Below are 11,033 nucleotides of genomic sequence, written 5' to 3'. Positions count from 1 at the left end.
GTACGGGCGCGACACTGAGGGTTGCGATCCGTTGCCGGTCACGAAAAAAGACAAAAAAAAGAAAAGAAAAGTGATTAATTTGGTCTGACATGAGACGGGAAGGCTTCCTGGAAGAGGTATCATGTAAATTGAGGCTTAAAAGATACAATCGTGGATAGAAAAGAGAGAGAGAAAGAGATAGAGAGAGAAAAAGAGAGAGAGAGACCACCCCAGGATGAGGGAACAGCATTAAGAAAGACATGGGAGCTGGCCAGCAAGCTCCGTTGTTTAGAGCGTGGCCTTATGACAGTAAGGTCAAGGGTTCAGATCCCTATACCGGCCAGCTGCCAAAAGAAAAAAAAAAGACGTGGGAACTTCAAAGTACTTGGCATTTTCAACAAATGGTGAATGCATGGTATGACTACAGTATATGGTGCTTAGAGAAATATATGGGCAGTTGAAACTGGAAAGCAAGAAAAGATGAGATGGAGAAGCTAAGGAATTAGGACTCTATCTCAAATGCAGTAAGGAGCCATCAAAAGATTTTGAGGAAGAGAGAAATGTGCTTCACTGTGTGTTTTAGGAAGAGCGTTGTCTTGTTCTAGCTGTCTCAGAATAGACCATTTCTCTTCTCTGGACAGTAATGGGCCATTGGAAAGGAACAGGTCTCCTCTGTGGCTGAGGCATTGAGGACTGGTGGGGGTGGGAGTGGGGGGAGCTGAAAGCAAGAGGAGAAATGGCCAGCATCCAAGGAGAGAGGAGATGGTGCCTGTGTGACGTGAGAATGGGCACTCACTGACTGTCCAGATCTGAAGGTGGGAAGGTAGGAGGATAGAGCCAGGATGACAGTGTGTCCTTCCAAGTAAATGAAGGGGAAAATAGTCTCAATTCCCTAAATCCCACTGATCATGAGGGAGGACTTTCACAATTGGAGAGTATTTAAGTAATATATTCAGATGGAACAACTTAAGGAGACTTTTCCTCTTTCATTTATGAGGACACCTGTTGCCTGTTGATTTCTGGCCCTGAGATATTCCCACACCCAATCTGAGTGTTTTCAGGGACTTAAGCCATTTTGACCCCTTGGCTATTAGACGAGTAAAATTTTTTTTTGCTATTGGGTATTGGCAGGACATTGTAAGCATTTTAGCTCTCAGGTATGTTTTCTGTAAGATCCACCATAGCTGGTTAAAAATGGAAGGTTACCAGATTTGGGGTTTTCCCATCCAAGTGTATCTAAAGCCCTGATATATGTACTTGATAGAGCCCTCACATACTTGGGCTCTGAGGGACTATAGGGCCACTCCCTCATTCCCCAAACTCCTCACCAGCAATTAGATTTGGCTACAATATGTGACATTTTGAGTTTTCCTTCTATATCCTCAAAGCCCAATGAAGCATGACTCTGTAGCTGTGTCATGCCTAAAATTTATATTATAAACAGAGCTCCATGAGTATAAACCATTAAACAATATTTTCTAAAAAACAGTTATGAGGAGAGAGTGTATTCTTTCATTTATTATATGTTTAAACACAGTTTCAGCTGAGCTTTATTTGTGTGAGTTACTAAACCAAACGTAAGTTTCCTGAGGTTATATGAAAATTTCTCTTAAAATATCTAGCCTCACAGATTAAAATCCTTGATGAAAACTGCCCTCTTCCCCATTCCCAATTGAGGAGCCATACCTGCAATTCCAGGGTAGAGCTTAAATACCCATTCATTTGAGTTCTTTTGGATGACTTGACTTTTATTTTTATTTTTATTTTATTTATTTATTTATTTTGTCCTTTTTGAGACCGGCCGCACCGTGCTCAGCCAGTGAGCACTGTGAGTGCATCGGTCATCCCTATATAGGATCCGAACCCGCAGGCGGGAGCGCTGCTGTGCTCCCAGCGCCACACTCTCCCGAGTGCGCCACGGGCTCAGCCCATGACTTGACTTTTAAAACACTGAAAAAGTACCACTTTGGGTGGATGCTGTGGTATCAGGTACATTCACACACACCCCTGTCTACAAGGTAAGATACTAGAGCAGCAGTGCACACCTCTTATAGACTGGGGAATCTGTGTGCCTAGATGCCATTATCTCTTGGTTTCTAGTACTGTATAGGTTTTTCTAAACACTATCATAAAATATATATAACATAAAATTTGCCATTTTATCCATTTTTAAGCATACAGTTAGTGGCATTAATTACATTCACGATTAATTATGTTGTGCATCTCCTGATTTGAACATCACATATTGCACACAGGTATTGATATTCAATGGTGTACCCCACAGATATGTACAATCAACTATGCTCCAACTAAAAATAAATTAATTTTAAAAAATTATGTTGTGTATCACCACTCTTTCCAAAACTTTTTTTTATTACCCCAAATAAAAAACTCTGTAATCATTAAGCAATAACTCTCCCTCCCTGCTATCCCCAGCCCTAAATGGAATTTATATATATATATATATATATGACATGGTATTTTGTGACTGGCTTCTTTCACTTAGCATAATGTTTTTGAGGTTCATCCACATGGTAGCATGTACCAGTACTTCATTCCTTTTTTTGGCTGAATAATAGTCTGTTGAATGGATGTGCCACATTTTGTGTACTCATTCATCTGTTGATGGACACTTGGGTTGTGTCCACCTTTTGGCTATTATGAATAACAATGCAGTGAACCATGGTATGAATGTATCTCCTTGAGTGTCTAGTATGGGTTGCCGATACATCAAAGATAACAAAAATATAGCACCTCCAAAGGCCATTTTGAGTTGGACTCAGGAGGCACCTTCTAATGAAACCTGTTGCACAGACTGGTTAGGTATTGTAGCACTAATAGCACCGCCACGTACCTCAGGTACAGTCGGGGTGACAATGCCTCATTTCTCTCTCAAACTTCTCAGTGAATCCGCACCAGCTCCCACCTCTCCTCAACTCAGTACTATCTGGCTTTTGACCCAGCCACCCTACTGAAACGTCTTTCCCGTAACCTTCTAATTGACATATTGAGGAGCTTCTGATTAGCCCTTACTTCTCTTGACCCCTCCATAACATTTGCCAGCATAGACCCATCCCTCTTTACAATGCTCTTAAACAAGGAGAGCATCTCCCTTGCCTTCTCTAGGCCAGTTCTCTTCACCTTCCCCCTGGCCCTAGCTGAGTAGTGTCTCTGTCCCCAGCTCCTCTATTTCCACTGAGTCACAGGCCTGTCACTTCCCATGGGAATGAGGTAACCTCACCTGTGGGAAGTAAAGCCTTTTGCAGTGATTTCTGTGGAGCTTTTAGGCAGCCTCCGGGCAAGAGGCTCTGTAGCATGGGAGTAACAGTGGCGACACTCTTGTGGAAGGTGACGATAATGCTAGGGTTAGTAGAGGAAGGCCAGCACCCACACTACCCACTCATAATCTCAGGGTTTCTGGGATGGAGTTGTTCTGTTTCTGGAAATCTGATTTGACTCACGATGCACCTAAATAAGTATAGTGGTGCCAATATCATAGTAAGACTCTACACTGAAATGATTCCTTTTTCAAAGGACTGATTTTTTTGTTGTTCATTTCTTAATGGCTAAACACAATAGTGAAGCATAGTTAGTGGCTGGAACCCCTGGAAACTATTTTGTGTTAGCAAACTAAGCAGTCCGAGCCCTAGTTAGGGGCAATTACTGTGGTGTTCCCCTTCTGACAACAAAGTTGTCATAGGAAAGAAGACTACATTAAGTCATTAATCAGGAATTTGTGAGTCAATGTCCAGTGTGGTAATTTACAAAGCCCAGCTGGCCCAAGTCACCTAATAGTGCTTTTAAGACCTTTCCACCTAAGTCCCACATTCATCAGAGAACCTGGGACATAATCTGAAGGTCCTGCTAAACAAGAAATGTTCCATGAAGTCTTCAACGTGTTTGCAAATAGTGCATTTCTACTCCATCATGCAGCCTTGCATGTTTTAGTGTAAAATAGTTTGCTTTCCTCCTAAATCCCTAGAAAGAAGCATGCCATGGCTTCATGTACCCACAACCCAGTGCAGTGTAACCTGAAGATATACATAGACCAGATACAGAAATAGAGGCCACACCTCACCTAATGGGAAAAATCCATTGTATTCTTTCAACATCCCATTTTTGTAATTGAGGATGTCACCAGGCTGGAATTACCCATAAGAAATGAAGTGTCCATCTGATTGCCCCAAACTTCTTCCAGGAGAGGCCATTAGATTATTCCCAGATTTTATGGTTATTTAGTGGGCAAAACTGACAGCTCACTAATTTGTGAAAAAGCCACATTGTGAAATGTGCCCATTCTAAAAGGAGTCCCATTAGACCAATTAAAAACTAGAGGCCTCAAGTGTGCCCGTTCCTCCTCATCTGATATATGAAGAAGAAAATGTAGACTCCCAGAGATGCAACGTTCATTTGCAAAGTCACTTTCTACTGTTTTCATGTCCAGGTAGTCATTTCACACCTGAAAGTTCAAAAATAGAGGGTGCTTCTGTAGCAGGAAGAAGGGTTGTGTCGAGGAGAAGACAAGGAAACCAAGATCTGTTTGGGACTCTGAAATGAATGGCAGAGCCCAAGGGTTTCTTTGGGAACAGGCAACAGAGTGAGCAGTATTGCAATGAATGTGATTTCTGTGGAATTTCCCCCAATTTCAGCCTCTGGGATGTGCCAGGCAATGTCCTGAGGTTTCACATAGTCATGTCTTGAGGGCCAACTGTACCCAGTAAATGTAAAGCACAGGGACAGCAGTGTTGCTCTGTTGCCATATTAGGGCTGGATTGAAGCCATCTGCTGGTGCAAGCTTGGCAGGGAAGAACCCCCATGCTTGGCTCAACAGCAGCATTCTCTCCCCTGGCATGCTGATAGCAGCTCTTCTTTCAGGCTGCCCTGTGAAGCCTTCTTGTTGGTGTGGGTGAAGCCCTGTTGCAGTGCATTGCCCTCTTTCATGCCATGGCCTCAAAGGATGCACATTTGCTTCCTATTATGTGCTCAAGACTCAGTGGCTCTGTAAGGGCCCAAAGGCTTGTCTCACTGGCCAACAGAGCCTTCTCACCTGCTTGATGCACCCCAGGTCCAGCTACTTGCCCCCGAAAGCTGTGTGTGTACTGGCTTCCGTGGAAGTTATTATGCCACAGTTCTAACAACAAAAACTGTTCAGCGCAGATTTATTTATTGCCAAGGTCTCCCATCCAAGATTAGAACAGCTCAAGAAGAAAGAGAACTCAGAATTTGGTAGCTGATGAACATGACCAGAGAAACATCCCAAGAGAAGCTACTGATGGACCCTACCTGCTTATGGAGACCGTGCTGGGGGCAGCCACCTTGGCTGCTGTAGTTAGAGGAATGATTACATCCTGCAGCAGACTCTACCTCTCACTGGGCCCCAACAGCCTTGGAATCAGAGAGGAAGAAAACTAGAAGGAAACTCAGAGATCATCCAGTTCAACACCCTGATTTACCAGATGGGGCAACTGAGGCCCAGAGGAGAGCCCAGGGCTCCAGACTCCCAGGACGGTGCAGCCTCCTTAGGGGCTCCTCTAGGAAACTCCAAAGAACTAAGGATGGAAGGCTCCCCACTTAGTGCTTTGCTCAACACAGGAAAACTTTTCAACAGAAACAACACAAACCTGAATGACTGACTGTTATTTTAAATGGATTATCTAATCTGCAACACAAAGGACATGAAGGCCAAATGAGAGCCAGGGCTGAGTGTGTAATTAGTACAGGTTGGGTCTACCCTCTGGGCTTAGTTAAACTGATTACAAATAGAAACAGATCTTTGGATTTAGCATGAAAATCTCCTTGCTGGCCCAGAAGGTTCTCACTGATGATCAACTTCAAGTTAGAAACGACTTTGTGTACTTTTTTTTTTTTTTTTTTCCTTTTTGTCTTTTTTCGTGTCCGGCAACGGATCGCAATCCTCAGTGTCGCACCCGTACCGGACCGGGGACCGGCAACGGGATCACAACCCTCGGTGTTGCTCCCGCACCTCACTCAGCCAGTGAGCGGGAACCGGTCTGTATGTGGGATCCGAACCCTCGGCGGGAGCGCTGCCATGCTCCCAAGCGGGTCACTGTAGCGGTGCGCCACAGGGCCGGCCCGACTTTGTGTACTTTACAATATGCATTTTACAATATGCACCTAATACAAAAATACGTTCTGGAAAATCACTGATAAACACAAAAATATGAACGATTTAAAAGAGAATGGTTTGTGATGATTCCCATAATACATCTGGTTTGTAGCAAACTGAGAAGCTTTTGGTTTGGTATAGATTTAGTTTCTTTGTAGTTTGGTTTTTTTAAATTTTTGTTTGCTACTGGCTGATCCCCCAGATACTGTTCCCACAGACGTCTTGTTTTTTTCCAAGACAAGATGTCTGACAAGTCTCTCCTACTTAGGGCTGTTCTGCACACTGTTAACAATGATCTTTCTAAAGATCACGAATAAGATTCTGTGGTTTCCTTACTTAAAAAGCCTTCAGTGGCTCCCTATTGCCCACAGAAGAGTTTTAGCATTCTTAATCCACCGTGATTTGGGTCTTGTCCTTCCTGCCTTACCTTTCATTACCCACCACTCGCCACCGGCCCATACACATACACACACATACACGACGCACACACACCCCACAACAGTGCAGACTCCACGGCCCCTCCCACCGCGAAGGTTGCTTGCTCCTTTTGAACATGTCCTCCTACCTACATTGTTCAGTCTTTGCTCAAGCTGAACCCTTAGGCTGGAATATCCATTTCGCTCAGCCCCATCAGGTGTCCCCATTCTTCGTGGTGTAGATTATATCCCAATTGTTGCAAAAAGTCTTCCTAGACCCTTCTATTTTGGAAATTCCAAATTCTCTCCCTTCTACCCCCACGGTGTTTTGCTTGTGCCTTTATCTGAGCCCTTTCTCCTAAGTAGCAAACTGGCTTGCCTGTTGGTCTGTTTCCTTTGCAAGAATGTGGGATTCCTGAAGGCAGACACTAACGTCTTTCTCCAACCTTCTAGCTCAGTGCTTGGGACATCACAGGCTAGCGTTGTTTGTTGAATTAAGTTGGATTATATTTCCTCTGTACAGGAATGTCCATATTTATCTTTGACCAAAATCCTATTTCCTCTGTCTCCCCGAATGCTTCCTTATTGTACTAAGCTGTCTCCTTCGTCTCTAATCTTCATGATGGTGGCGTGGGCCCAGAGTGTGGCTTTGCTGGGAGTCCTGTCAGTATAAACCACAGGAGCCTGACTGTGGGTTTGGGTGATAAACTTTTGCTGCTGCTAAATGGAGAGCCTCAGGAAACCTGTAGCTACAGCTTAGGGAGCACAGGAAGGGATCATTCTGAATATTCTTGGGGCCTTTTGTAGGTAGAAGTCTTGGCCCAGCTTTATGCCTGGGATGTCTAATGGCCTTGACCATCATTGTTGATTTCTTCAGTAAAATAGAACTGATATGATAATTCCCCCAACCCAGAGCTCTTTTCAGTACTTCACGAAGTTTAACAAGGCAACTTAATCAAATATGTGCTCAATTTTAAGTGGAAACACTGACTTTTCTCATGCTTTTGGGGAAGTTCTCTTTGACAGTATAGATTTTTCTAATTGAGAGGGTTTTTTTTTATTCATTTTTCAAGAAGAAATCCATTACTACTTAATCACTGCAGTCTATTTGGTGTATAGAATTTGTCAAGAGGCGGTATAGCTTCATATGAGGTTTAGAGTCAGACCTGAATTCAAATAGCACCTCTATCACTTACCAGCCATGTAAATGTGGGGAAGAATTAACCTGAGCTTGAGCTTCCTCGCCAGGGAAATGGGAATCATAACACCTACCTCGTAACATTGTGGAAAAGGTTGCATTAAATGAGACAATGTATATAAATAGTCTAGCACAGTGCCTGGCATACAATGAGGACTCAATAATTGGAGGTCATCAGTATAATTTCAAAACATAGGGCCCCAGAGATAGAACTAACAAGAGAGGTCTTTGATGGCAAAGAAGATTAGAAATTACTGGATTTAACAAAACTGCTCTGTGATGGTTTACCATGACTGCTACAGTAAACAAAACTGTTTAAGGTCAGTAGATTATTTGAAGAGCAAAATAAATAGCGCAGGAGCTGAGTGGTAACCTTAATAGCTGTTGTTTCATCTTGGGCAAGGGGCATTATTTAGAAAAGGAATCTAGAAGCAATGCTGATAGCGCTCCCATTCAAGTCATCCCTAAAAATACTCCTCTTCATTTAAGTTGAGAAGGTGCCGTGAGACTCAAGGCTGGGCTTTCAACAGCTCTAGCCATATGTGCTCTCCACTTTGGTGAAATCTGATCGCGACCTAAGCCTTGCCGACTGACAGCTGACATTGACCTTCTCTGTGCACCCTGCATAGTTCACCTTTCAGAGAAAGAGGTCTGATTTCCAAGTAGAACCTAACCTTGCTCTTTGTTCTTTTTCTCTTTTTATTTTATTTGTTTGTGTTTGGGAGGCGGGGGGTCTAGAGTATTGTCTACTAAATTGCTTTTGCCTGGGTAAAAGGGTTCCCTGGAAATTTGATTTGAATTATTATCAGCACTCAGGAAGAAAAACTTTCTCAGCTTTTAGAGGAGTAAAATGTAATTAGATTTGTACATATTAAAAGTTAGGACATCACTTTTTGTATAGCAATGAAAAGTAATTATAGTTAATAACAAAATAGAAGAAAAATTGTGTTGAATATTATAGGTAAATAATTCAATAAAATATATATTATTCAAATTAATAGGGAAAATATCAATACCCATTAGATAAAAAGGCAAAGAATATGCACTGTTATACACTAAAAAATAATCAGTAAACTGAAATGGAAAAGGTTGATCTCCACAGGTAATCAAATACATGCAAATTAAAGAAATCTTGCGATATATCATCTTACATTAACAAAAATATCTTTTTTTGATTGAGGCACAATAAAATCGGTTCCCTCATCATTGCTGGTGGCATTATAAATTGCACTAACCCTTTTGGAGAGTGGTATTGCAGTCTGTGAAATCAGACCTCCTGGCTTTGGTCACCTTGACCTTGCTGCCTGCCCTAACTAAAGCCAGCCTCAGAGCAGCCTGGTCCTGAGCCCTGCTCCGCATGCATCCTGGACCAGCTGAGTCCCCACACCTTCTTCCTGTGTCTTACTGCGTGTTTCATTCCCTGTAAGAGGAGCTCTTCTTTCCTCTTCCTTCCTCCCTCTGCAGAATCCCAGTCATTTCCTCTGTGTCTGTTGCTGTGCATCTCAGTGACCCAAAAGGATCTTTCCGGCTCCGTTGGCCACAGGACAGTTGGCTTGTGAGGTTGCTCATGTCACATTACCTTCACAAGATATTGAAATAGAAACATTGGCAACAGAGTCTAGAAAAGCCAAGGGCGTAGATTTGATCTCTAAATCTGGAAATGCAAACCTGAAAGAAACTGAGCCCTGGGTCACGGCCAGCCATTTTGAATTTCCTGATAAATGACCATCTACTTCGATTTGCCTTCTGGGAGACGACTGTATTAGTTCAACCCAAACATCCTGATTTCAGAACCATGAACATCTCTCACAAATGGTAGGCAGCCAAAGAACGAAAGACCCTTACCCATTAGCATCTCCTTAGTCTTAATTCACTTGGTATCAGTTTAAATCCTGTGCTTTAGATCAATTTTGCTTTTTTGTGTGAGGTTTCTTTTTCAGGGGAACAAAAAGACCTTATAGATAAAAGAACTATTTGGGAAAAATAAAACAACTTTCAACAGCAAACTACTCTATCCTCAACCCTAATTAAAGCACACGTTCCCAGGACAAGGAAATCTGTACAGGGTACAGGGCACAGGGCCCAGGAAATGTACACTGGGAGCTCATAACAACCCCTCCCCCACCAACATCCAATAACACACATGTAGTCACCCACATGGCACCTTATGTTTTGATACCAGTGAGATCTGGTGAAAATGACCTTCAAGCACAGCCTTGCCTGAGAAAAGATGTTGCAAAGGGTCAGCATGCACCCTGGGGTGTGGGTGAAGCCAAAGAGGAGAGGGGCAAAGCCGGCTCACTCCCCCTTTCTATGATCCCTGGAAGGAGCACAAAAGGGGGACCATCTCCTTCCACTGAGCACCCCCCACACACACACCCTTCCCCCTCCCATCTCCTGGCTGCCTTCCTTCCCAAGAAAGAAAGGAATCGAAGCCAGGGCTTCCCAGCAATCCAGACCAGAGCTTGAGCTGTGAACAGTGTACATCTGATGAGGTTGGTAATCCTGCATTTCAAAACCTTCTTTTCTTTTGGCAGAACTGACTTATGATCTGGACGTGGATGATGAGCCTGGAAGCAAGCAACATGCCAATCCGAAGGACAATGAGATAGACGCCTCTCACAACCTCGGGAACGCCCATTCCCCCCTGAAGCTGCTCACTAGTGTGGCCATCTATGTGGTGTGCTTTTTCTTCCTGATGCACTGACTTCCCAGTGCCTGGCACACCAGCTGCCCTGCAGCACCCTGTGGTCTTCCTCTGTAAAGGGAACCACCTTCTTATTTTTTTCTATTTTTTTATCTTATATACCCCCTCCAGCCATTAAGTAGAAGACTAACCATGTGTTATGTTTTCGAAAATCAAATGGTATCTTTATGAGGAAGGTACATTTTAGTGGTAGTATAGATTGTCCTTTTGCAAAGAATAAAAGAAGTTGTGCCAAATTATTTTCCTATGTTTGGCTGCTAGAACATGGTTACCATGTCTCTCTCTTTCTCTCTTTCTCTTTGCATGGATTTCTTTGGAAAAAAATAAATAAATGCTCAAATAAAAATGTATTGGGTCTTTTTTTGCAAACCATCATAGGGTGACCAGGTGATGTTTTTTCTCCTTCTCACCTAGGATTATACTATTCAGTATAATCCCAGCATGCCTCAGTCGGGTCCTTGGAACTCTGACTACCTTTTGGGTGGGTATGGATCCTGGCTGGAAGCCCCAGACAAAGTCACTCCCTCCCAACAAACACCCAGTCCACAATCTCCCTTTAGGAAAGTTGGGTTGGAGGGCCTTGCCTATGAAACTAAAAGTGTCTGT

General features: G+C 43.2%; 1 protein-coding gene across 1 annotated transcript in view; it reads left to right on the top strand.

Annotated features, from left to right (window-relative positions):
* GPC3 (glypican 3) overlaps window positions 1–10,773 on the top strand; it is a 426,680-nt gene extending 415,907 nt beyond the window's left edge. Inside the window, exon 8 of the mRNA XM_008572275.1 lies at window positions 10,258–10,773. Within this exon, the coding sequence (XP_008570497.1) occupies window positions 10,258–10,427 (170 nt within the window). The 3' untranslated portion in view covers window positions 10,428–10,773. The remainder of the gene's footprint in view (window positions 1–10,257) is intronic.
* The last annotated feature ends 260 nt before the right edge of the window (window positions 10,774–11,033 follow it).

Source organism: Galeopterus variegatus, unplaced genomic scaffold (assembly GCF_000696425.1).
Source record: "Galeopterus variegatus unplaced genomic scaffold, G_variegatus-3.0.2 Scaffold772, whole genome shotgun sequence".
NCBI classification, from domain to species: Eukaryota; Metazoa; Chordata; class Mammalia; order Dermoptera; family Cynocephalidae; genus Galeopterus; species Galeopterus variegatus.
This window is presented reverse-complemented; position numbering and strand designations above follow the sequence as displayed.